This window comes from Agelaius phoeniceus, chromosome 19 (assembly GCF_051311805.1).
Source record: "Agelaius phoeniceus isolate bAgePho1 chromosome 19, bAgePho1.hap1, whole genome shotgun sequence".
In the NCBI taxonomy this organism is placed as follows: Eukaryota; Metazoa; Chordata; class Aves; order Passeriformes; family Icteridae; genus Agelaius; species Agelaius phoeniceus.
Window position 1 is genome coordinate 722531 of NC_135283.1, and position 26672 is coordinate 749202.

The 26672-nt window shown below is 62.9% G+C and overlaps 1 protein-coding gene across 1 annotated transcript in view; it reads left to right on the forward strand.

Moving 5' to 3' along the window:
* Window positions 1-1205: 1205 nt before the first annotated feature.
* NTN1 (netrin 1) overlaps window positions 1206-26672 on the forward strand; it is an 84612-nt gene continuing 59145 nt past the window's right edge. Inside the window, exon 1 of the mRNA XM_054645033.2 lies at window positions 1206-2462. Within this exon, the coding sequence (XP_054501008.1) occupies window positions 1439-2462 (1024 nt within the window). The 5' untranslated portion in view covers window positions 1206-1438. The remainder of the gene's footprint in view (window positions 2463-26672) is intronic.

The window sequence follows — 26672 nt, forward strand, 5'->3', positions numbered from 1 at the left end:
GGCGGGCGGAGGGGAGGAGGCGGAGGCCGGCGCGGGGCTCGCCGCTGCCCGGGCAGCCCCCGTCCCCTCGGGCCGCCCTGCCGCCGCTCTCCGGGGAGGGCACCGCGCCGCCGTGCCAGGGCCCGGCCGCTTGAGTGACACGGCGTGGGCAGCGCTCCGAGAGAGGGCACCTCCGTTGGAAAAATAAAAGTGCCCTTTTAATCAAAGAGGGAGGGAAGGGGGGCGAGCGCGGCGGCCGGGAGCCCAGGCGGGGAAGCTCCGCTCCCTCCCGGGACTCTCTCCGGGGTGTCGGTACCGCCCCCCGGCTGCGCCCCCGGCCGGGATCGCAGCGGAGCCCAGGGGGCAGCGGCCGTCGGGGGCGGCCCCTCGGCACCGGGGGTCCGGGGGGGTGGGAAGGGGAGAGCGGGGCTGGGCCACGGCCCGGTGCGGGACAAGTGCCGCCCTTTAACCCTTTCCTCGCCTTAACGGGACAGCCGACAAACTGCAGAGCGAGGTCGGGGGCGGCAAGAGGCGCCAGGGCAGCCCCTTGTGCCCGGTCTGTGCCGGGGCTGTGATAGAGAGACGGCCCCTCTTCCCCGGGACCAGCCCCCTAAAACCACCTGCCGGGGGTCGCCAGGCCCAGCAGCTCCCGTGCTCTGCTTTCCCCGTTAACCTTCCCCGGCACAGGCTTCCCTGGCCCAGGGCCGGGGGCTGCGGGAGCCCACTCGGGCCGGTGTCCCTTCCCATCCAGCTGAGCGGCCAGTCCCCGTCTGGCCCGGTGGACAGGGGCGGCCAGCAGGGACCGGGTGGGACCCGTCCCCGTCCCGATCCCCCCGGCGTCCCCACAGGTGGGCGTGGGGCTCCTCCGGGCCGCTTCCCCCCGTCCCGCTCCACGCCCACGGAGCATCCCCAGCTGCGGGGCGCGGGCGGCCCCGGCTCCCCCAGCCCCGTCGGGGGCACGGGGGGCGGGGGCAGCGCCAGGACCCTCGCCCGGCTCCTCGGGGCGGCTCGGGAGCCCCGCGCCCATCACGGCGGTGTCGAGGCGGGCTCCGTCCCACTCCCATCCCCCTCCCGCCCTCCCCGAGGCCTGTGCGCGTCTCTGGCTGAGCCGCCAGTGGATGTCGTTGTTCTGTTCCTTGAGCGCGATGTCACTCCTTTAGCATGACCTCAAACGCGGCGGGGGCTGGGACCGCCAGTCATTCTCCGTGCGAGGGCCGGGGCGGGAGGCAGGCGGGACCCAGCCCCGCCGCCAGCCCCACTTTTGTGGTGCCGCCGCCGTCGCGGTCTCCCCTTTCTCCGCGGGGCTGGCCGCGGGGCGGGCGATGCTCCGGGCTCCCTGAGCCGCCGCACCGCGTCCCCGGCCGAGGTGCCCCGCGGAGCGGCGCGGTCGAGCGGCGGCTCCCGGCGCGCCCCGTGTCCCCCGGCCCGCCGTCCCCAGGCCCCGCGGAGGTCGCGCAGGATGCCGCGGAGGGGAGCGGAGGCGCCGCTGGCCCTGCTGCTGGCGGCGGCGTGGCTGGCGCAGCCCCTGCGCGGCGGCTACCACGGCGTGAGCATGTTCGCCGTGCAGAGCGCCCAGCCCGACCCCTGCTACGACGAGCACGGGCTGCCCCGCCGCTGCATCCCCGACTTCGTCAACTCGGCCTTCGGGAAGGAGGTGAAGGTGTCCAGCACCTGCGGGAAGCCGCCGTCGCGGTACTGCGTGGTGACGGAGAAGGGCGAGGAGCAGGTCCGCACCTGCCACCTCTGCAACGCCTCCGACCCCAAGCGCGCCCACCCGCCCTCCTTCCTCACCGACCTCAACAACCCGCACAACCTGACCTGCTGGCAGTCCGACAGCTACGTCCAGTATCCCCACAACGTCACCCTCACCCTGTCCCTCGGCAAGAAATTCGAGGTGACCTACGTCAGCCTGCAGTTCTGCTCGCCGCGCCCCGAGTCCATGGCCATCCACAAGTCCATGGACTACGGCAAGACCTGGGTGCCTTTCCAGTTCTACTCCACGCAGTGCCGCAAGATGTACAACAAGCCGAGCCGCGCCGCCATCACGAAGCAGAACGAGCAGGAGGCGGTGTGCACCGACTCGCACACCGACGTGCGGCCCCTCTCCGGCGGCCTCATCGCCTTCAGCACCCTGGACGGCCGCCCCACCGCCCACGACTTCGACAACTCGCCCGTGCTGCAGGACTGGGTGACGGCCACCGACATCAGGGTGACCTTCAGCCGCCTGCACACCTTCGGCGACGAGAGCGAGGACGACTCCGAGCTGGCCCGCGACTCCTACTTCTACGCCGTGTCCGACCTGCAGGTCGGCGGGCGCTGCAAGTGCAACGGGCACGCGTCGCGCTGCGTCCGGGACCGCGACGACAGCTTGGTGTGCGACTGCAAGCACAACACGGCCGGCCCCGAGTGCGACCGCTGCAAGCCCTTCCACTACGACCGGCCCTGGCAGCGAGCGACGGCCCGGGAGGCCAACGAGTGCGTGGGTGAGTCCCGGCCGCGGGCGCGGACACGGCGGGAGGAGGACGGGGACGGGGCGCGGAGGTCCCCGGAGGGGAGGCGGAGGGAGGGCAGAGCGAAGGAGCCGCGGGGGACGGCAGCGAAAAGCACGGGGACATCCAGGGACACGCCGAGCGGCGCGGGGACGAGCAGGGACACGGAGAACAGAGAGGCGGAGGACACTGAGGTACCGGAGAGTGTAGGGATGAGGACGGGACACCGAGAGACCTCGGAGCGCGGAGCGGGGATGTGAAGGCACTCGGGAGCGCAGGGCATGGGACGCTGAGGTACTCGGGAGCCCGCTGGTGACAACACCGAGGGACCTCCAGGTGCAAAACGGCGGGCACAGGGAGCCTGGGACCACCGGGCAGGGCACAGGAGTTTGGGGCAGGGGTTAGCGAGAGCCGCGGGGCCCTGGGACGGGGACACCGGAGGCAGCCGGCGGCGCAGGACGGGGTTAACGGGGGACTCCGATGAGCAGAGCGAGGGGAAGCTCGGAAACGCGAGGCAGGAAAAACCAAGGAGCTCAGGAGAGGGGATAAGGAGCGTTCAGGATTCCGGGAAAACGCCGTTGGTGTCCGGAGGAGCGGGAAGGGGCCCTGGCTGGCCGGGCAGGGGCTCCCGTCCCGCGCAGGTCCCGGCCGGGGGGCCCGCAGCGCACGGCCCGGGGATCCCGGAGCTCGCAGCAGCCCCGCTCCCCTCCCCGGGACACGGCTCGGAGCCGCCCCAAGCCCGAGAGGCTCCGCGTCTGGGCGGCACCGGCTCCGGCTCCGGGCCGGGCTCTGGCCCTTTGCGGAGAGGGAAGGCGGCCGGGAGCAGGGCAGGGAAACCGGGCAAAGCCCGCAGCTCCGGTCCCGGCATCCTCGGGATGTGCGGGCGGCCCTGGCAGGCGGCGGCGGGGACTTGAAGGAGCCCGAGGGCCAAACGAGAAGCGGGCAGCAGCCGGTTCGTTCCATCTGGAGCGAGAAACGCGCGCCGTGCTGGCTGTCCCGGCCGGAACGGAGCGTCCCTGGCCTCTGCCGGGGTGGACAAGGGTTAAGGGCTCGGGCAGCTCTTGCCCGTGAGTCCCACACATCCCGCCGAACGTTCCCTCCGATCTTCCGCCCCCGCTTCCCAGCGGGATCCCCGCGCGCTGCGCTCCTCTCCTGGCGGTTCCGGGGGCCGGTGCTCAGCCGTGTGCCCGTGGGGACCCGGCCCCGGGCCGGGATGGCCCGGCCTGGGCTCCGCTGCCCGCGCCGGGACCCCCGGGCCCCGTGGAGCGCAGCCCCGGCCCCGCCGCCGCCGCCGCCGCCGCCGCCTTGTTTACACGGAAAACACGGCCCCGTCTTCCAAAATATTTGCAGCTCCGACTATAGGAAAAAACCCTCGCCGAGCGGCCGGGTTTGGCTGCCTTTTTTTTCTTTTTTTTTTTTTTTCCTTTTATTTTGTTTTCTTTCCCTTCTTTTCATTTTTTTATTTTTTTCCCCAAATCACAATCAGATGTGTGCCTTGCAGAGAGCGCAATTTCTTCGTCGGCGTCTTCACCAGGCAGGCACGGCCAGAGCCGCTTATCTGGCCGGGAGCGGGGCCCGGTGGCACCGGGGCACCCGCGGTGGCGGCTCCGGGGCTCCGGCAGCCTCGGGGCGATGCTCGGATCCCGTCGGGACGGGGGAAGCGGCCGCGTCCCGATGCCCGAGGTTGCCGGGGTCAGCTCCGGGTTCGCTTTTCCGCCGTCCCGCTGGTTCCGCTGCCCGGCAGCGCTCGGGCTCGGAGCTCCGCGTTTCGCTTCCGTCCCAGCGCTGTCCTTGCCCAGCAGCGAGGCCGGGGGCAGGAGGGGTCCGGCTCTCCCAGCCTCAGCCCCGCTCCCTGCCTGCAGAGTCGCCGCTATCAGCGATGCCGTAAATTTCGGGGCGGTCTCGGGGTGCTATCGGGCCCCCGGGCTCCTCTGCAGGATTCCCAAATTCTCCTGAAAACGCTTCTGTTCAGTTATTGCGCTGGCGCCGTGCTCCTACCATCCTTCTCCCTTCCAATGTATTTCCAATAAAAGGGAAGCAAGTTCCCAGTTTCCAGTAAAATATGTCACTTTTATGCCAGGCTTTGCATTTCAGACCATGTGCGCTCCTAGCCGCGTCAGACTTCTGCAAACGAAAATCGCTCTGTTTTTTCCTTTTCCACCGGCTTTGCTGGGAAGTGAATGTTTTGCAAGGATGAAGCTACCGTAGAACAATTTTCCGCAGCCCAGTCCCGCCGCTCCTTCCCCGGGGCCGCACCTATCAGTCTGTAAACCCAGCCACGGCCAAACCCCGCGCTGCCCTGCCAAGCCCGCACCGCCCGGAATAATCCCCCAGATAAAGATCACAATAACCCCATTCAACTCCCACCCACTCGCTCCTGACCGTCGGCCCACCCTGGTTTCTGTCCCAAACCCCGAGAGAAAGTCAGGCCCCGGGGCGGGAGCTGCTGCCGGAGCCGCCGCTCGCCCGAGGCTCCTTCCAGGGAGCTCAGGGCACCAGAGCGGCCGTGCTGAGGGAAAGGGGCATCAGCCAAATCAGCCGAGTTCGCATCGAGGAGCGCTGGGAGAACTGGCTGCGGGGTTTTTTTTGGGTTGGTTTCTTTTTTTTATTGAATTTACTTTTTTCCTTTCTGGAAAATCGTTGGGAGTTTTATTTTTCTCTTTCTTTTAATCCAAAGAGAAAAATGATCGAATGTGTCTGCTTTGCTTAAAAATTTGGGAGTTTTCTTTGGTAAGCCCATTCCCCCTGCCAAAACTGAATCTTTGTTCCTATTCATGCTTATTTGGGGCTGAGAAAGAAATGCTCTGGAGTTTCTGACAGAAAGTCAAAATTTCCCATGGGAACGCTTTTTGCCAGCCAGATCGAATTTTTCTTTAGAGCTCCTTGCGAGACCCCAGCGCTGCACGTGGAGAGGACAGGGCTTGTCCCCAGGGGCTGCTCTCCAGGGATCTGCTCCTGCAGAGCTTTCACAGCCTCAGCTTCCCGTCAGCTTTACCTGGCAAGTGTCTGCTCCACGTAGAGCTTGGCCTTGCAGTCCAGCTTTGGCCAGGCGCCCGCGAGGGCTCCAGGGAGGACCGGGCTTGGAGAGGAGCTCGGAGGTCTGTTCTCCATCCCGCCTCTCTCCAGCGCCGCTGGGCCGGCTCTCTGCTCAGTGCTGGTCCAGCCCAAGCCCCCTTCTCCAGCCCAGCCTGTCCTGATGCAGCTTCCAGCTCCCCCAGGAGAGGAATTGCAGCTGGGAAAGGTCTGAAGTGAAACGCGGTCAGAGCTCAGCTGCTGGTGAGCTCGTGTGGACGCAGGAAAACGCAGGCAGGGTCTTTGATCAGATTTAACATCACTAAATTACACGTGCACCATTCCGCAGTTCCTGCAGAGCCGCGCTGTGGTTCGGAGTGCTGGAATGAGCCGGAGCAGCCCCGTCCCTTCACTTTGCCCTTTGCCTCTGCCTGGACAAGGCACGGCTGGCCGGGCCCGGGCTGCATCGCGCTGCCGGGCGCTTGGAGAGCTGCAGGCTCCGCTCCAGCGCGGGCTCTGGAGCCTTTCCCCGGAGCCAGGGGATGCTCCCGGCCCCTGCAGGTGTTCCTGACGTCAGCCTGGCCGCAGGTGCCGGGCCCCGCTCGGCTTCGGCCCTCGGGAGCGTGGAACAAAGCCGGGAGCGAGCGCAGGGCGAGAAAGGAAACACATTGTGCTCCCAGATAGGGGATTTGGCACGGGCAGCGCGGGGCGCCTGGCGCTGGGCAGGCTCTGCCGCGCTGCCCAGCGTTCCCAGGCTGGGATGTGTCTCATGTCACAGCGATTTCCCAGCAAGTTCTTATTCGGCGGAAAGGAAACTTCACCTCCGACAAGGAGCTGAGCAGGGGCTCTGAGAGGAGCGCCCACCGAACGCTCCCAGGGAAAAACTCCCGGCCAGACCTGGGCCCTTGGCACCTCCGTGGTGGTCCGGGGAGGCATTTGCAGGGCAGTGCTCGCTAAAATAGCACACGGGGCCCCTCCACCCTCACCACAGCCAGGGAAACCAGATCCTCCCACACAGCCCTGCTCCCTCAGAGGCACGGGAGGGGTTCCATGCAGGCAGTTCCTGGTGTCCCTTTTAAAATTCAGGTTCTCCCTTTCCTTTACCCTGCATTAATCACCTCCACATCAAAAGCTCTCCCAGCTCCCACCCTGTCTGTGACCATTTTCCCCAGGCACAGTGGGGTACTGGGGAGCCTCATGGGAGAGCTCCTTCCCGTTCTCCTTGGCCTCCAAATGGAAGAAGAAGTCAAGCTGGTGGTGACTTTGGCTCTCTCCCACTGGCCAGGCCCTGCAGGAGTTGCTTGTGAGCCAGTGCCTGTCTGCAGAGTCCAGGCACCCCCGAGTGGGCAGAGCTGGGAGCCAGGGCCAGGCCTGGGCCACCAGGGGCTCCCAGGGGCTCCCAGTGGCTCCCAGGGGCCAGGAAGGGCCCACATCCAGCCAGGAAGGGCTGGGCTGGTGGGAGATGTCCTTTCTCCCTGCTCCTCTCCTGTGGTGGCTCGGGGCTTTGCCAATGGTTTATCCTGAGGGGGACAGAGGGACAGAGGGACAGAGGGACAGAGGGACAGAGGGACGGGCTGCAGCACTGGGGAGTGTGGGTGGCACTGGCAGAGCTGGCAGGGACCTGGTGACACAAGGGCACATCCACTGCTCCCTCAGCTCCCTGGTGGGATGGGAGACAGGCAGAGGAGCAAAGTGGCTTTGCAGATCCCTTTGTGAGGAGAAAAGGAGTCTGAGTGTCCCCGTGTCCACCCTGCTCAGGCTGCTCCAGAGGGATGGGGAAGGTGGCAAACACCCATCCCTTGTGCATGGAGAAACAGCCACACTCCCTGCCTGGGCACAGAGGCTCTGAGCAGGACCAGGCTGCCCCTGCAGGATCCCCAGGGTGCCAGAGAGGATGCCCAGGGTGCCATAGAGGATCCCCAGGGTGCCATAGAGGATCCCCAGGGTCCCAGAGAGGATCCCCAGGGTGCCACAGAGGATCCCCAGGGTCCCAGAGAGGATCCCCAGGGTGCCACAAAGGAACCCCAGGGTCTCACAAAGGAACCCCAGGGTGCCACAGAGGATCCCCAGGGTGCCAGAGAAGATCCCCAGGGTCTCACAAAGGATGCCCAGGGTGCCACAGAGGATGCCCAGGGTCCCACAGAGGATCCCCAGGGTCCCACAGAGGATGCCCAGGGTCCCACAGAGGATCCCCACAGTGTCACCTCCTTTGTCCACCCCAGGCAGGTGCTGGTGCCTGGGTCTGGCAGCACAGCTCAGCTTGGCCTGTGGCTGGATCCAGCCAGGACTCTCAGCTGGTTCTCAGGGTTCTCAGGTGCATTTTGGAGCTGCTCTGTGCTGGTGCTGCCCGTTACCTGCTGATGGTAACAGGAATGCCCATCATGTCTGATGTCCACGTTTGCCCTGGGCCTCAATTTCCCCACGTAAAGGGAGCAAAGGGAGGCTCTGTGAAACCCTTTGGATTTGGGTTCAGAAGGACACCAAGCATTACTGCAGCAGCCTCGTGCCCAGGAAGCTGCAGCTGGGGCAGGTTCCCCAGCAGCTGGAGCAGACCCTGAGGGGGCTGCACTCCTCGTGGCTCCAGGGGCCATCCATGGAGCCCCAGGCCCTTTCCAGCCCCGCCCGGGCAGCTCCCATGGATTGTGCTGCATGGGGAAGCACAGAGCAGGGGTGGCTGTATGGCTGAGCTGATGGGTGCTGTAGCCATAGAAATTCGGGCCCAGGAGCTGCTGAGGCTCCCATTGTAGCCTCCCAAGGGAGCCTCGCATGGGCAGAGCTTTCTCACAGGCTTTTATTCTCAGGAAGCTTAAAGTTAAACTGATTTCCAACAGAAAGGTTTTTACACCAACAAACAAACAAACAAAAAAGCGCAGTTAAGGCTAAAACAAAACCAGGCTTGGCACTCCGGGTTGGACACTTGCCTTCCCTTGAGCTTGTCCACGGCTAATCTCTGCCCTCCTCTTTCTGGGCCAAATCTTGTCATCCTTATTCAGCCTCCGCTGTCCTCGCCTCGCAAAGCCCCTGTGCCTGCCCAGGGGGACGTGCTGCTCTCCAGGGATGGAGCAAAAAGCACCCGAGGGCTCTGGAATCGCCCCCGCCTGTAAAAGCACTCCCAGGATTCTGATTTCTGTCTGGGAGCACTCGGGAACACGAATTTCTGTCCATATTCTTAATTTATCTCCCCTTCACGCTCAGGGATGGGAGATGGATTCTTGTGGCCACGGAGGGTTGATGCCTTTTTGGCCCTTGGTCTGTCCTGCCTCCCTTTTGTGACACCCAGCTTCTTGGCAGTGGTTTTGGAGGCTCTTGTGCTTTTTATGGGACTGCAGCATTTCATTCCAGGGAGTTCCTGGTGTCTCTTACTAAATTTAGGTGATTCCTTTTCTCTACCCTGATTGATCACCCACCTCAAGTGCCTTCACAGCTCCCATCCTGTCTGTGACCCTTCTGTGGCCGGGCTGTGCAAGCAGAGTTTTATTGAGGGTTTCCTGGAGGATTTCAGGGCGCTGTATCCACCTTTTCCTGGGTAGCTCTGGCCCGGCTGCCTGGAGCACAGGAGCCCAGGGCAGGGCTGTGTCCCCAGCACAGGGGGGTTCACAGGATGATTTATCTGCAGCACGTTCCCGATGGCACCGAGCAGATCCATCAGAGAGAAGGGAGGGGTTCGCTGCAGGATCAGCGGCTGCAGAGGGCTCAGAGCCGGCGCTGGGCGCTGGCACAGCCGCATCTGCTCCGGCCCCGGGGCGCCTCCGGAGCCGCGGCTGCCGTTTGGCCTCTGCCGCTGCGAGCAGCAGGGAACGTTTGCTTTGCATGGCCCGAGCTCCCGCCCCGAGCATCCCTGCCAGATCCCCGCTGCTCCCGCACGGAGCGGGCACGGCCCGGCTGGCACGGAGCGGGCATGGAGCGGGCACGGCTCGGGCTGGCATGGAGCGGGATGGCACGGAGCGGGCACGGCTCGGGCTGGCATGGAGCGGGCACGGCCCGGCTGGCACGGAGCGGGCACGGCCTGGCTGGCATGGAGCGGGCACGGAGCGGGCACGGAGCGGGCACGGCCCGGCTGGCACGGAGCGGGCACGGAGCGGGCATGGCCCGGCTGGCACGGAGCAGGCACGGCCCGGCTGGCATGGGAGAGGGCACGGAGCGGGCACGGAGCGGGCACGGCCCAGGCTGGCACGGAGCGGGCATGGCCCGGCTGGCACGGAGCAGGCACGGAGTGGGCACGGCTCGGGCTGGCATGGAGCGGGATGGCACGGAGCGGGCACGGAGCGGGCACGGCTCGGGCTGGCTCTGCTGCCAGGCGGGACAGGGAGAGGCGCCATGTCTGAGCAGGGAGCAGGGATCAGGGACAGGGACAGGGAGGGGACAGGGACAGGGACAGGGACACGGACACGGACACGGACACGGACACGGACACGGACCGGGACAAGGACACGGACACGGACAGGGAGGGGACAGGGACAGGGACAGGGAGGGGACAGGGACACGGACACGGACACGGACACGGACACGGACACTGAGGGGACAGGGACACGGACACGGACACGGACACGGACACGGACACGGACACGGACACGGACACGGACAAGGACAGGGAGAGGGGGACACGGACACGGACTGGGACACGGACACGGACACGGACACGGACACGGACACGGACACTGAGGGGACAGGGACACGGACAGGGACAGGGACAGGGACAGGGACAGGGACACGGACAGGACAGGGACACGGACACGGACAGACACGGACACGGACACGCTGCATCCGCAGCCGGGGCAGCCCCAGCTCTGCCCGCCGCAGACTCATCCCCGCTGACCGCGCTCCAAAGAGTCCGCAGAGCCGGGCCGGGGCTGGCTGGAGTGACAGGCAGGCTTTTAAAAAGATACCTGTGTAATGGATTGCGTTTATAAGGGGATTAGGATGCCCTGGGGACTGATAAAGAGACGGGGAGGCTTTTCCTGCTCTCAGCCAGGGCAGCACGGAGCTCTGGGAGGGAACGGAGTGGAAACGCCGCTCCTGATCCACCCCAGGCAGCTGCAGAGGGACCGGCGGCACGGAGGGGCTCAGCCTCACAAAGTGAGAGTTTGATTTGGGATCAGCAGAAACCAGGGGATCGGTGGTGGCGAGGGGAAAACCCTGTAACCTTTTGGGAGGTACCAAAGAAACGTTCTGAGCCGGGAGAGCACGGGAATGGAGGAGACACCCAGCTCTGCTGGGAGATAGGTTTATGGAAGCGGTTTGTGCTGCTTTCAGTGCAGACTGGAGTTTAAAAACGGATGGAGGGATGTGGGCAGAGGGATTATTTTGTTCTGGGGCTCAGCTGGCACGGGGGGCGTTGACAGCACAAAGGGGGCACAGAACAGGCACCTCCTGCACCACGGGGATGGCAGAGGGCAGAGCAAGCAGCAGGCAGGGAAGGAACCTGGGCTCGTGTCCCACACACAGCTCTGAGACCCTGGAAGGAATCTCCCTGGGCAGGCGTTTCCACAGGCAGAGATTTTCCTCTCCAACCTTTGCAAAGTGTCTCGTGAATGATGGGAGGGTTGAAAATTGTGCCTGCATCCCCCAGCTGGACAGAGCGTTGGAGAGCAGGGAAGGAGCAAGGGTTTATTTCACTCTCTCCTGGAAGTGCAGAGGTTTCCTAATCGTTCCACAGAAAGGCTGGAAGCGCCTCTGGCTCTGCCCAGCGCCTGTTGTCACCCAGGCTGTGGTTGCTGGTGGAGAGGGGTCCCCTCGGGCCGAGGCGGGACTTGGGGGCGCTGCACCGGCAATCACAGCCCCCAGGCCGAGTCCTCTTCCTCTGGGGATGGAGGGGCTGCTAATGGATGAGCCCAGCAGTCCTTGGCCCTCTTCTGCCAGAAATAACCAGCAAAGAGGATTGTGTGGGCAGGTGAGTGGAAATTCCAGCCCAGGCAGGGAGGAGCAACCTTGGAAACCTCTGCTTGAGGGTGAAAGCTTCTGCATCTCCCGTTTGGGGAGAGGATGGAGAGCCCAGGCCTGGACCCAGCACCCCAGATTTCCCCTGGGAAAGGGCAAAAACGCCATGAGGGGCAGGAGCGGGCAGTGCAATGGCACAGGCTGGGAGCAGCCCGGCTCTGTGGGGTTGTTTTACAGCAGATTTGTCCTTTTTGACGCGCTGGGGTGGGAAACTCTCTCTGCCAGCGAGAAATAGGCCCGGATTTGTTGATGGTGCCTCGTGGAGAGGGGACAGCGCTCCCAGTTTGTCATGGCACGGGGGAGGGAAGGAGGGAGGGAGGGAGCGTCCTCCCCGTGTCCCGGGTGGGAATTGGAGGCGGAGCACGGCACGAACGCTGCTGGCTCAGCCGGCCCCGGCTCCGGGCTCGCTGCCACGTCCGTGCGGGCTCCGCGCACTCCCAGCCCCGCCAGGAGCAGCCCAGCTGCTCCCCCGACCCCATCCCCGCGGCCGGTGCGCTCCGAGCTCGGGCCCGGCACGGGAAGATGGATGAGGTGTCCGGGTCACCTTCCCTGCGGTATTTGGGGGCCATCCATCACCCAGAGCCCCGCCAGGCTGCGCGGGGTGATCCCTGCGAGCCGTGCTTGGCTTTGACCAAGGCAGCAATCTCCACTGGAATTATCATTAATTATCCAACAATTAACGCCCCTTAATGCAGCTCTGTGGGTATTTGGGGTGCAGGCTCGGGCAGTCAGAGCAGAGTGGGTGAGGAGAGAATGGACAGCACGTCAGATAGGAAAAGGGGATTTTCACACTCACTGGGGACTGTCCCAGCCCTCGCTTTGCTCTCACAGCCCCAAAAGGACTTTCAGGCTCTAGAGTGTAATTCCTGCCTGCTCAGGAGATGCTCTGGGGAGAGCTGAGCTCTGCGTGCAGGGAGGGGAGGGAGGGGCAGTGCGGGCAGGTGAGACCCAAATCCCCCTGTCCGCAGCCTCCTCTCGGTGCAAAACCTTCCCGGGAGGGCTGGGCCCGGCTCTTCCTGCCCGCTGGCCGCCCCTGCAGGGAGCGATGCCCGAGCAGGAGGAGCCCGGGGGCGCGGCAGAGGCTCCAGGGCGCTGGAAATGGAGCGGGCAGGAGGGAAGGTAAAGGACGGGAAAGGGGGAAAATATCTGGGTGTAAAAATCAGGGTTGTGGTGCACGGGAGCCCCGAAGAGCGTCCTCGGGGTGGGTAAAGCCGCTCCCTCCTGGCGCTGCCTGTTGTTTTCCAGCCCCATCTGACAAACGGCGCAGAGCCAGCTCCGCGTTCTGCCTTCCTCCATCGGCGCGGCCCGTCCCGAGCCGTGGCTGTTCGCTGCCTCATCCCCCCCTTCTGCGAGAGGGAGTCAGTTCTGGTTCATGTTGGAGATCGGAACGTGATTACCGAAAGCCTCGTGAAATTAAATCCCTTCTCTTCAAAGCGGCCGGGGAGGGAGGGAGGGGAGCGTCCCCCCGGCAGCGGCGGTGGCCGGGCGGACATTGAGAGCAGCCCGGTGGCCACAATCGGGCTCTGACAGAGGCACGGCAAATACAAACAGCAGCTTGTGTTTGCACACAAAGGCTCCGCGCCCCGCCGGCCCCGGCCCGGGCTCTGCACCCTCGGCTCTTGGGCAGAAAGTCCTGGGAGGCTTGGAGGGAGGGAAAGGCGGCTGAATATTCAGGGATGAATTGAAGTGTGCAAAGAGCCTTTGGGAAGCTCGCGGTGCAGCGCCTTGGATCAGCTGCCCGCCGGGGCTGGAACGCAACCGCTGCGCTTGAAAGGGCGACTTTCACGCTGAAGCAAAACGGGACAAAGGAAGATAAATGAAACGGGCTCCCGGCAGGGTTTGGTTTGTTTGTTTTTGTAACTCGGCTAATATTCCCGCATTGTTCAGCCCAGCGGCCCAGTGTCTGTCCTTCACACGCTGCTCGTAAATCGGGGCTGGGCGGGCGGCGCAGGCAGCGGGCGGTGCGGGAGGGACCAGCGGGACGGGGATGGGACCAACGGGACAGGGATGGGAACAGCGGGACAGGGATGGGAACAGCGGGACAGGAACGGGACAGGGATGGGACCAACGGGACAGGGATGGGAACAGCGGGACAGGAACGGGAACAGCGGGACAGGAACGGGACAGGGATGGGACCAACGGGACAGGAACGGGACCAGCGGGACAGGAACGGGACCAGCCGGACAAGGATGGGACCAGCGGGACAGGAACGGGACCAGCGGGACAGGGACAAGAACAGCGGGACAGGGATGGGATCAGCGGGACAGGGACAGGGACAGGGACAGGGACAGGGACGGGGACGGGGACAGGGACAGGGACAGGGACGGGGACAGGGACAGGGACAGGGACAGGGACGGGGACAGGGACAGGGACAGGGACGGGGACAGGGACAGGGACGGGGACAGGGACGGGGACAGGGACGAGCGGCTCCGGCCCCGGCCCTGGTGACCGGGGATCGGCCCCTGCGGCTCTTGCGGTGCCGGGAGTTGGGAGCCCGCGGTCGCACCGCGCTGAGCCGGGCAGGGCTGAGCCCGAGCGGGGCTGCTCAGCCCTGGGCACTCCCAGCTGTTCCTGCCATCAGCCAGGGCTGGGTTTGGGCACAGCTCAACATCAGGAGAGCTGTGTCAGGGGGGGCTGTGCACCAGCAGAGCTCTGCTGTCAGTTCATTCCTCAGCTGAGCTGGGCATGTCCTGGTGATTTTTCACTGAGCTGGCAGCAAATCTGACGGGATTTTCCAAGTGGGGACACCCCAGGAAAACCGTGGGGCACTCCAGGCAAACGGTGGTTACCAGCACTGATGTGTTGGCCCTCTCCATCCCATCCATCCCATCCCATCCCATCCCATCCCATCCCATCCCATCCCATCCCATCCCATCCCATCCATCCCATCCCATCCCATCCATCCCATCCCTTCCCATCCCATCCCATCCCATCCCATCCCATCCCATCCCATCCCATCCCATCCATCCCATCCCATCCCATCCCATCCCATCCCATCCCATCCCATTCATCCCATCCCATCCCATCCCATCCATCCCATCCCATCCCATCCCATCCCATCCCATCCCATCCATCCCATCCCATCCCATCCCATCCCATCCCATCCCATCCCATCCCATCCCATCCCATCCCATCCCATCCATCCCATCCCATCCCATCCCATCCCATCCCATCCCATCCCATCCCATCCCCATCCCATCCCATCCCATCCCATCCCATCCATCCCATCCATCCCATCCCATCCATCCCATCCCAAGGAACAGCCCTCATTCCCTCCGTGCTGGGGATGGATCCCTGCGGAGCTCAGAGCCTGCCCAGGGCTGATCCCGGGGGATGGACGTGAATTCGGGATTAGGGATCACAGGATGGACACAGCCAGGTTGATACAGGCGCTCGTTTGATTGTAAGGCTTAGAAGATTCCCAGTGCAAACCTCTTGAAAATTCCCTTTCCCTCCGGATTTTAGGCAAAGCAGGTTTAACACCACAACATTTCTCCAGTGTGAGCTGAGTAAGCAAAATTTAATATTCAGCAGCATGATAGTTTAGCTCAAATCAAAGAGCAAGAGCAGCGTCGCCTTTAAAACATTTGAATAACATTTAATATCCTCTGTAGCATTTACTTTTCACAAGCCTCTGCAAAACCACCAAATACTCGCAGAAATTTGGCAAACTGACTTCTGCACAAATCCAGCCCCCCAGATGAGCCGTTCCTTAGTCTCCACTTCACAAAGTTTCACCCAATCAACAACAACAAAAAAATCCCAACAAAACCCCAGACAGCGCCTCACGTGCTGGGGGCACCAAAGAAATCCCCTGGTTTGGGTGACCAATGAATGTCCCCAGCAATGAAAAGCGAACAATTTGTCGGCAGCCCCTGCACTTGAAAACGAATGATCCAAATTATTCAGCGAGTCTCCCTGGATAGTGAATCCATTGAAAGGGGATCGAGACAGAGTCATAAATTATTCATTACCCCGAAGAGAATGAAATGCATATAATCATAACAATAATAATAACAACAACAATCGTTACACTAATAATAGCAACCAGAGCCCAGGCAGCTCTGCCCGCAGAGCCAGGGAGCCATGAAGGCTCCCAGATTTTATTTTCCATTTATCCCAGCCCCTGTTTAGAGCGGCTGTGTTAAATAAAGGAATGTAAAGTGGGTGGACATTTGGAATAAATGTATTTATCGCCGATAGTTGGGCTCGCTCGCCTCGGCCGGGGCCGATGGACTTTGTGCTCGGGTCCGCGGCAAGGAGCAGCTCCATGAACTCCCACTCATCCCTGGTGATTGCTCCGTGCAATGGATTGCTCCGTGCCCGGGCTGCTTTTAAGGAGCCCTTGGCAGTGGCTGCAGCGAGGCGCGTCCTGTCCCCGTGTCCCTGGAAAATTTATCGGTGTCCTCGGGCTGAAAGGGAAGCGCTGGCCTGACACACATCCCTGGGCTCCGGCTGCTCCTGGCTGCCGTGGGACCTGGGCTGCGGAGCCATTGAGCGGAGAGGCCGCAGCATTTGTCACCCGGCCCGGGTTCCCTGCAGTGGCTGCCCCGCTCCGGAGCCTTTCAGCCCCCGGCAATTCCCGGCAATTCCGCTGCCCTCGGGAGCATCCTTGACTTGGGAGCTCCTTCCAGCAGCCCCGGGGGATTTTCTGCGCGGGGAGCTCTCTGCTGGGCGGTATGGGACGTTCGAACGCATTTCCATGCCCGCACGGCGCTGGAAGGAGCCCGGCTACCCCTTTGGCATGCAAATGAACCCGGGCCGTCCGCAGCGCGGGGCTCGGCCGTGGCACTGGGCCATCCCCGAGTTTCCCACAGGTCACAAGGAGGGCTCGGAGGGGCCCGAGGCTCCTTCCTGAGGCTGCCTCGGAGTTTCCTCCACCTGCTGCTCTCCGGGAGGACGGGGGAGAGCTCCTGCTGTTCCCTGCACGCTGGGAAAAATGGCATTTTAAAGCCAGGGAGCAGCAGGCTGGGCCGGGAAGGGTTAAAGCGCTGGTGGGTCCGGCTCCAGCAGCGTTGGGGCTGCAGGGGGGGCTCAGCACCCACAGGGTTTGGGGGTCAGTGCTGCAGGGGGGGCTCAGCACCCCCCGGGTTTGGGGGGTCAGTGCTGCAGAGGGGGCTGGGTTTGGGGGGTCAGTGCTGCAAAGGGGGCTCAGCACCCCCAGGGCTGGGTTTGGGGGGTCAGTGCTGCAGGGGGGGCTCAGCACCCCCAGGGCTGGGTTTGGGGGGTCAGTGCTGCAGGGGGGGCTCAGCACCCCCAGGGCTGGGTTTGGGGGGTCAGTGCTGCAGGGGGGGCTGGGTTTGGGGGGTCAGCACAGCCAGCCCATGGGGGCATTTTGGACACCAGTGCTGCAATGGCCTCACAGAGCTGGGTTTGGTTCGGTTTTGGTTTTGGTTTGATTGCTGAGTTTATCTGCAGTCAGGCTGAGCTGCCCCAGGAAGGGGTGGGAAGGGGTGGGATGAGGCAGGGCAGGCTCCGGGGCTGGTGCTGAGCCTGGTGCCACCAGCCGGCCTTGGGGACACGTGGGACATGCGGGGCCCTCCCCGTGTCACGGCGGGAGGGCTGAGCTCGCACATCCTCTGCTGCCGGGCAGCTGCAAGGCAGGGAGCAGAAGATGGAGTTCCTGCTGGCATTTTTGTTGGAAGTCGCCTGAGTATTAAGTGGAACACGGTTTTCATTACCAGCTCCGCTTTGGTGCAATAAATCACGAACTAGAAACACACTTCTGGCCTGGATTCTGCCCTCAGCTCTGAGTGGCAGTAACCAGAGGCGAAATCCAGCCTCGGCTTCAGCCTTGCAGCCCATATGGTCACCTTTTGGAATTCATTTCTTCTGGTAATTTCTGTGTAATTAGACAGCACTGAAGGCTGCTTCCTCTCCTGGGCAATGAATGGTGCCGATCTGGTGCCAAAGGTGCCCTTCGCCCCTCACAAACCCGTGAGGAGAGACCAGCTCAGCCTCCGGGGCACAATCGGGACCCTCAGCAAGGGGACCCCGGACACCCCCGGAGCGCTGGGAGGCGATGGGGGCACGGAGCAGCCACGCAGCGCAGAGCCAGCCCTTGCTGCTGGGCTGTACGGAGAGCTCGGGGTGCTGCTGCGAGCCCCAGCTGCCGCCGGAATCTCTGGGAGCCCATCCCGCCGAGCAGGACCCTGTAACTGCAGCAGATGCGCTCCCCCCCTCCCCGGGCAGCAATCTAATTTATATCTCATAAGACAGTTTTATTTGCGGGATTACCGACGGGTTCCGTGCCAGAGAGCCCCGCGGGCTCCGGCCGCTGCCGCACCAGGGGGAGTGCGGCGCTGGGAAGGAGCCTCCTCGTGCTGGGTTATGGGGCCATAAAATTATCCCTGCTAGGAGCCGGCCGCCCTTCCAAAGGAGCCATTGGAACGGAAAACAAAGGCAGCCCCTCGCCCCCCCCGCAGCTTCTGCTCCAACGCCGAGCGTGGACGGGAGGAGAGCGGCAAAGGAGGGTGCGCTGGAGCCGGGCTCTGTGCTGGAGCCGGGCTCAGATGGGGTTTGTTAGAACCGGGCTCAGATGGGGTTTGCTGGAGCCGGGCTCTGTGCTGGAGCCGGGCTCAGATGGGGTTTGTTAGAACCGGGCTCAGATGGAGTTTGCTGGAGCCCGGCTCTGTGTGCTCGGATGCTGCTGCCGGGATCCTTTCTGAGTAATCGGCTCCAGCTCCGAGGGACAGGGGGAGAGCGGGAGGAGGAGGAGGAGGAGGAGGAGGAGGAGGAGGAGAAGCCATTTCTCTCCTCAGCGCTGCTTTCCTCGGGCGGGGATGGAGCCCTGCTCCCCCCGGGTGTTTGGATGGAAGGGCAGCCCTGGCTGATGGATTTGCTCCTGTTCTGCCAGAGGCAGCAGCACAGCCCCGAGCGGGACAGGGAGCAGAGGGGAAGGTGCAGCCTCCAGGAGCGGGACAGGGAGCAGAGGGGAAGGCGCAGCCTCCAGGAGCGGGACAGGGAGCAGAGGGGAAGGCGCAGCCTCCAGGAGCGGGACAGGGAGCAGAGGGGAAGGCGCAGCCTCCAGGAGCGGGAAGGGAGCAGAGGGGAAGGTGCAGCCTCCAGGAGCGGGACAGGGAGCAGAGGGGAAGGCGCAGCCTCCAGGAACGGGACAGGGAGCAGAGGGGAAGGCGCAGCCTCCAGGAACGTGGCTGCCCCGGGTGCTGGGGGGGGCCCTGCAGCCCCTCCTCTGCTCTGGGCTCCCCCAAAGGCAGCCCCAGCAGTTGGGGCTCGGTGGGGCACGGGGCATGCAGCCTCCAGCTTCCCCCAGCTCCAGCTGCTCTCCTGCAGCTGCAGGAGCAGGGATTTCACCTCCCTAGCCGGCTCCTGGGGCCAGGGAGACAAAATGGGCTTTTTGAGTGGTGCCCTAGCCAGGTATAGCCCCCTGCTCTGAGATTGACTCTTGGGAGGAAATTGATAGAGAATTGGGGGGGGAAAGTTTCTTTTTTTTTTTTTTTTTTTTTTTTTTATTTTTGCATGTCCTGTGCATCCGGCTCTGAAAATCAGAAAATCAGACTGATTTGGCCAGGGGTGTGCAGCCGTGTTGGGGGAACATTTCCATCCGTGGGAAGCACCCTGCAGCTCAGTCCCCATCACAGCCGTGCTCAGCTGCTCGTGCTCAGTCCCGGTGTGAGGTGCCAGGCAGGGAAGTGCTCCTCGAGGCACGGGTTGTGACCGGATTGCAGAGGTTGTGAGCACAGCCGGGCACGGTGAGAGCAGCTCGTCCTTGCCCCGGTAGCTGGGGCAGCACCTGCCCTTCCCAGAGAGCTCCCCCACCTTCCCAGCCTCATCTCCCATCTTCCCTCACTCCTTCCTCTCAGGGAAAGCAGGAGCTCAAAGCCTCTCTGGCAAACAGAAAACAATGTCCAAACCCTCCGGGGAGAGAAAACCCCTCTGGTTTCACCCCCCAGCAGCACCCGGAGCTGGGGCTGGGCCGGGCCTGAGCACTCTTGGGGGACACAAAGGGACAGTCCAAGGTCTGTCCCCACCGCAGGGTGGGTGCTGGGGAGGCAGCCCCAGCCTCTAAACAACTCTCCAAGCTCCCAGCCTCCTGAGAGTTTAATTTTTGGGAAGCTTTAACATCCCCAGCTTAGCGAGCTCTGAAAGAAAGGTCAGCTAATCCCTGCGAGCGTCTGAATGAATTCAGGCCCAGAAGTGAGATTACTGAGCAGGGGAGGGGAGGCCAGGGAGCTGCATGGATGCAGGGACCCTTCCCAGAGTCAGGCCTGGCTGGCTAAAGGAATGAGAAATGCACCTTTTATTGCAGTTCCCAGCCCCTCAGCGGGAGGGAGGGGTGGGCAATGCTCCCAGCTCCTCCCCAGCAGCACGGGGTGGTGAAGGGGGGCCCTGAGTGTCCCCATCCATGGAGGGACAGCAGGGACACTGGGGTGTCCTGTGGGCACAGAGCAGCACCCACGGCCTTTGCTCTGGGTGTCAGCTCAAGCATTTAGGGAAAAAAACCCCAAACCCAGGGTCCTCACGTCCCTCTTTGGCTGCTTGGGCTCCAGGTCCGTGTCTGGAGGCACCGAGGTGGCAGCAGGCACCAGGCACAGGGTGGCACTGACAGAACGAGGAATTCAGGGTACTGTGGCCGTGCTGTGGTTGAGGTGGCCTTTGAGGGACACCTGAGCTGTGTCTGGGCTGAGCAGGGTGAGGTGGGCACCGTGCAGGGCTGCAGGGCAGTGCGGGCACCCCCAGCCTCTCTGTGAGCCCCGGGGATGGCACGGCAGCAGCGCTAATGACAGCAGGACAGCAGAGCTAAGGACAGCAGTGCTAAGGACAGCAGGACAGCAGTGCTAAGGACAGCAGTGCTAAGGACAGCAGGACAGCAGTGCTAAGGACAGCAGTGCTAAGGACAGCAGGACAGCAGAGCTAAGGACAGCAGTGCTAAGGACAGCGGAGCTAAGGACAGCAGAGCTAAGGACAGCAGGACAGCAGAGCTAAGGACAGCAGTGCTAAGGACAGCGGAGCTAAGGACAGCAGAGCTAAGGACAGCAGAACAGCAGTGCTAAGGACAGCAGGACAGCAGTGCTAAGGACAGCAGGACAGCAGTGCTAAGGACAGCAGAGCTAAGGACAGCAGAGCTAAGGACAGCAGCGCTAAGGACAGCAGAGCTAAGGACAGCAGGACAGCAGTGCTAAGGACAGCAGGACAGCAGTGCTAAGGACAGCAGTGCTAAGGACAGCAGAGCTAAGGACAGCAGAGCTAAGGACAGCAGGACAGCAGTGCTAAGGACAGCAGAGCTAAGGACAGCAGTGCTAAGGACAGCGGAGCTAAGGACGGGCTCCTCTCCTGCCAGTGCAGGGCCCTCTCCGTGCAGAGCAGAGCCCCTGAGAGCAGCAGGAGCAGGCCATGGCCCGGGTGAGCCATGGTAACCTGGCTGCAGCGTGCCAGCACAGACACCCCGGGCCCAGGCCCCTGCCAGCTCCCCACAGGGGCATTCAGGCCACAGGGGCCTCTCTGCTGGCCCCAGACTCTGCTCTGCACGGCACAATCCTCTCTCTTCTCTCCTGGTAACTGCACAACCGGCAGCTTGCACTTGGAAGGGTTCATCCCACTGCAGAGAGCCGGGGGCTCTCAGCCAGGAGCTGCTGCCCAGGGGTGGCCCTGCACCCTCAGTGCCCAGGGACAGGGGTGGCCCTGCACCCTCAGTGCCCAATGGTGGCCCTGCCCTCTCAGTGCCCAGGGACAGAGGTGGCCCTGCCCTCTCTGTGCCCAATGGTGACCCTGCACCCTCAGTGCCCAGGGACAGGGGTGACCCTGCACCCTCAGTGCCCAGTGGTGGCCCTGCCCTCTCAGTGCCCAGGGACAGAGGTGGCCCTGCCCCAGTGGTGCCCTGGCCCGGCAGGAGGAGCGCAGGGCTGTGCCAGGACTGAGAGCAGGGCACAGCGCTGTCCTTGGCAGGGTGAGAGGGTCCATCCCGTGTCCCTGCTGTCCCCTCGTGTCCCAGCCCTGGCTGAGCCCCCCTGAGCCTCCCCAGCCGCCCCCTCCTCAGCTCCCGCCCCTCCAGACGCTGCCCCCGGCCATTCAGGCTCTCTCCGGATCATTAAACATATTGAGCAACACCAGTCCTGTGACTGGTTAATTAGTAAAGACCTGACTAATTAGTTAATCGTGTTTACGAGCGCTTTGAGAGCGCTCAGTGTCATTATCTGGAGTTCTGAGCGGCCCCGGGTGCCCCTCCCGTCCAGGGCTCCCCAGCCTTTGTCTCTGCTCCCCCGGCCTGGGGCTGGGATGGCAGCTTGGCCCTTCTCCCCTGTCACAGGGGTCCCACACAGCCTCTGGAGGGGTCAGAAAAGCCCCTCACAAGTGTCCCTGCACCCTGGCACACTGAGCTGCTCTTCCAAAGCCACCCCTGGAGGAGGCAGGGCTGGCTCTGCGTGCTCCCCTCACCCCACAGCCCCCTAAGGGACGATCAGCCACGTCCAGCCTGGTTCTCCCTCCCCAGTCCCAAACCCAGCCCCCAGTGCCGTGGACACCTCTGAGCTGGGAGCCTCCCGTTCTTTATGAGAGAAATCAGATTCCCAGAAAAAGGCAAAGGAGAGGAGAGGAGAGGAGAGGAGAGGAGAGGAGAGGAGAGGAGAGGAGAGGAGAGGAGAGGAGAGGAGAGGAGAGGAGAGGAGAGGAGAGGAGAGGAGAGGAGAGGAGAGGAGAGGAGAGGAGAGGAGAGGAGAGGAGAGGAGAGGAGAGGATCTCATCTGCCCAGAGGAACGGGAATGGGGTTTGTTAGTCAGGGAGGGTCTTGGCATCCCTGAAGAATCGCCAAGTCCGATCTCCTTGGGACTGTCCTAATTCATAAAAATGTCATCAGCTCGTTAAGCACCCTCATAAAGAGCCCCAGGCACCCCCTTATCACTGTGGGATCTGCAGGGGAGGCTGCCAGCACCAGCTGCAGACACAGCCACCCCCAGGGAGCACCTCAGCACAGAGGGAATCTGCCTTGGAGCTGCCCCAGAGCTGTAAAATCACCCAGGGCTGCCACAGGAGCAGGGCTGGGCAATGTTTCTGTCCCTGGGAGCTGGCTGAGGTGCACATGGGCACTGACAGTGACTCTGCTGCTGCCTTCACCCCTGCCCTGCTGTCCCAGGCTGCAGCTGGAGCTCCTGGGTTCTGAAAGCTCCCAGAGGCGAGGTCAGGGCCTGCCAGCCCCAGGTGCCCCTCGCCTGAGGGGGGATGCTGCTGCAGGAGCTGCTGGCTGCGAGGGGGAGCAGAATTTCCTACTGGGAATCCTCCCTGCCCTGGGGGCTGCCAGTGAAGGGGCACCAAAAGGGGCACCAAGCAGAATGGCAGTGATAGTGGGGATGGAGCCCAGCTCAGGCTCAGGGACTGGGCTGGCACTGGCCATACTGGTCCAGAGAAGGCCCCTGTGGGTGCAGGGTCCTGCTTCCAATGTGAGCAGCACCAGATTGCCTGGGGGTGCTTGAGTATGGAGCAGGTGGGGTTTATTTTGTAATTTGGGGTTTGGGGTTTCTCTGTCATTTGGGGTTTCTCTGTCATTTGGGGGGTTTCTCTGTCATTTAGGGGATCTGAATCACAATGGGATCCTTGCAGTTCATTTTAGACATGTATCAGTGGTAAGAGTGCTTTAGTGGCTCCCACTTCCACGGGTCACACACCCAGGACATCTCCAGTGGTTTATATGGATTAACTGCTACGGGAGAAGGGCTTAGAGGAGGGTGGGACCATTTGGAGTCTGGAAATTTGATTCTCAGCTGTGCAGCATTGCTGTCCCCATGTGTAAAGGTCAGAAGGGGCCCTGGGCCCTCTGTGGGCTGTGGCCCCAGCTGTTGTCACCCCCAGGAGGGAGCCCAGGGGTTACTGGTGCCTGCAGGAAGGGCAGCAGCACCAGAGCTCAGTTTGGGTCCTTGCACAAGACAAACTTTCCTCCTTGTCCGCCCTCCTGCCCCCCATCCTCCTGTCAGAAGCCGTTTCTGTGCTCTCCTGCAGGCAGGGAACCCCAGGAGCCTTCCCCATCCTCCCACTGCTGGGCTGGGGGAAACTCCTTTCCTGCCAAGTGCTCCTGGGCCAGGCAGGGCCCGGGCCCTGCTCTCAGCCTGGGGGCTGGCATGGTGTCCCTTGGTGTCCCTCGGTGTCCCTCTGTGTCCCTCGGTGTCCCTCTGTGTCCCTCTGTGTCCCTCGGTGTCCCTCGGTGTCCCTTGGTGTCCCTCTGTGTCCCTCGGTGTCCCTCGGTGTCCCTTGGTGTCCCTCGGTGTCCCTCTGTGTCCCTTGGTGTCCCTCTGTGTCCCTCGGTGTCCCTCGGTGTCCCTCGGTGTCCCTCTGTGTCCTTTGGTGTCCCTCTGTGTCCCTCGGTGTCCCTCGGTGTCCCTCTGTGTCCCTTGGTGTCCCTCGGTGTCCCTCTGTGTCCCTCGGTGTCCCTCGGTGTCCCTTGGTGTCCCTCGGTGTCCCTCTGTGTCCCTTGGTGTCCCTTGGTGTCCCTCGGTGTCCCTCTGTGTCCCTCGGTGTCCCTCGGTGTCCCTTGGTGTCCCTCTGTGTCCCTCTGTGTCCCTCAGTGTCCCTCAGTGTCCCTTGGTGTCCCTCTGTGTCCCTCGGTGTCCCTTGGTGTCCCTCGGTGTCCCTCGGTGTCCCTCTGTGTCCCTTGGTGTCCCTTGATGTCCCTCGGTGTCCCTCGGTGTCCCCTGGTGCCAGAGCTGTCCCTGTGCCCCAGCATTCCCAGGCAGAGGAGAGCAGAGGCTGCTCCATCTCTGCCTCAGGCAGGCAGGCAGGGAGGCAAACAGGGCCGCACCTGGGACGTGTCAGGGTTGGTTTTGCAGCCCCACACGGGCAGTGACAGCAGCTCCGTGGGGGCGGGAGCAGGCGCAGCAGGGCAGATTTATGGCTGTGGGTCAGGCCCAGGCTGAGCCAAACCTCCTGCCTAGCATCAGTTTTATGAACAAGATGAAGTGCAGAGCCTCCAGCGCGGGCGCCCTGTGAGAGGGGAAATGCTGGAGAGGAGCAGCAGGGGGTTCTGTGAGGGGCCAGGCTGCCCCTCCCTGCCCTGCTCGGGCTTTGGGGTGCAGGAGCAGCACTGAGCAGCCCCAGCAGCTGCTGGGCCTGGTCCCACAGCCCCAGAGAGCTCACGGGCTGGGAGCCATGAGCGCAGCAGCTGGAGGCTGCAGGAAGCAGGAGGAAAGGGCTCCCCTCGTTCAAACAAAATAAAATTCACAGCAATTCCCAGCCCTGCAGAAGGGAGCAACGCCAGACAGGGAACTGAAACCTCGGAGACAATTCCAAATCCAAATCCAATTCCAATTCCAATTCCAAATCCAAATCCAATTCCAAATCCATCCCCAGTTGGGCATGGGGCAGCCGGGCCAGGGAGATGCTGTGGGCATTGTCACAGTACCACAGGACACCAGGGCCAGGCCAGGGCTTCCCTTCCTGGCCAGACACCCAGACTGAAACTCTTGTAAACTCAGAACCTCATAGAAAAGATGAAGCGAAATTCCTGGAGGCTCCCGGCTCTGCCTGAGATCGGCGTGGGACAGACCTTTGTCCCAGATGTGGTGAGATTGTCACTTCATCACCGTCTGGTACTGAAAGCTGCGTTTCAGCTGGGCTTTGACGGGTAATTGATGGATGATGCAATGGTTGTTCTGCCTGCAGCCTTGTCCTCTTTGGCAATGCCTTTTGATGTCCCTCTTCAAAGGACACATCCTGCCCTTTCCCTGCCAAGGGGTGACCAGGAAAGTCTTGGCAAACACCAGGAAAGTGCCTGTGGTGTTGAGGCTGCTCCTCCTTCGCCCCATCCCGAGGCAGGCGAGGTGAATTTTATTTCTGACACCTTTTCTCTATTGGGGCACATCCCAGGTGAACTGGGGGGGGTCAGTGCAGTCCTTTGCCAGGGGGTGCTGGGTACCCCCACAACGCCCTGGGCAAACAAAGGGCACGGCCCAGTGGCTCTGAGTGAGTCACAAATCCTCCCCTTGGATCCGTGATCTCATGAGAATGCTGTTATTTATTTATTTACTTACTTACTTACTTATTTGTTTCTGTATTTATTTATTGATGGGACTCCAAGGGCTCGATTCATGCAGGATAAAGCCTGTGCAGGAGCTGGTGGCAGCTGCTCCTCTGGAGCTCATGGGGACGTCCCACTGATCCCAGTGGGAGCAGGGCAGAGCTGCAGGGGAAACGCCAGGGCTGGGATGGGATTCCTGTGCTGGGGAGGAACCCAGGCAGCTCCTGCTGCACCAGCTGCAAAGGGCACAGCTCTCCAGGCAGCTCCAGGTGCCCCGAGGCTTCCAGCCACGGTGGGGTTATTTTCCAGGGAAGTCACAGTCAGAGCTCAGCTCCCTCTGCTCCACTCCAGCTTTCACTCTCAGTACTGCTGTGGTGAGCACCAAACACCTTCTGGCTCAGCAGGGCTGCCCAGGACCCTCACCCAGAGCCTGCTCTGGGGCTGACAAGGAGAGCAGGCACGCTGCTGCAGCCCAGGCAGCCAGGCAGGTCAGGGATGCTGCTCCAGCCCAGGCAGGCAGGTCAGTGATGCTGCTCCAACCCAACCAGGCAGGTCAGGGATGCTGCTCCAGCCCAGGCAGGCAGGTCAGGGATGCTGCTCCAACCCAACCAGGCAGGTCAGGGATGCTGCTCCAGCCCAGGCAGGTCAGGGATGCTGCTCCAACCCAACCAGGCAGGTCAGGGATGCTGCTCCAGCCCAGGCAGGTCAGGGATGCTGCTCCAACCCAACCAGGCAGGTCAGTGATGCTGCTCCAGCCCAGGCAGGTCAGGGATGCTGCTCCAACCCAACCAGGCAGGTCAGTGATGCTGCTCCAGCCCAGGCAGGTCAGGGATGCTGCTCCAGCCCAGGCAGGTCAGTGATGCTCCTCCAGCCCAGGCAGGTCAGTGATGCTGCTCCAGCCCAGCCCAGCCCAGGCAGGTCAGGGATGCTGCTCCAGCCCAGGCAGGTCAGTGATGCTGCTCCAGCCCAACCAGGCAGGTCAGTGATGCTGCTCCAGCCCAGCCCAGGCAGGTCAGGGATGCTGCTCCAACCCAACCAGGCAGGTCAGGGATGCTCCCCCAGCCCAGGCAGGCTGGTGAGGACGCTCCTGCAGTGGCTGTGCTGAAGCTTGGGAGCAGCTGCTTGTCCTGCAGCTGGATTTGAGCCTGGCTCTGGCTGGGAGGGCTCCACAGCCCTCAGCAAAGCCCGGCCTGTGCAGGGAATGGGGCAGGAGGAGTCTCTGTCTGGGGAGGGGGGAGCTCCTTGCTGAGCCCTGGAGCCACATCCCAACAGCCCTGGGAGGGGACACGGGGCTG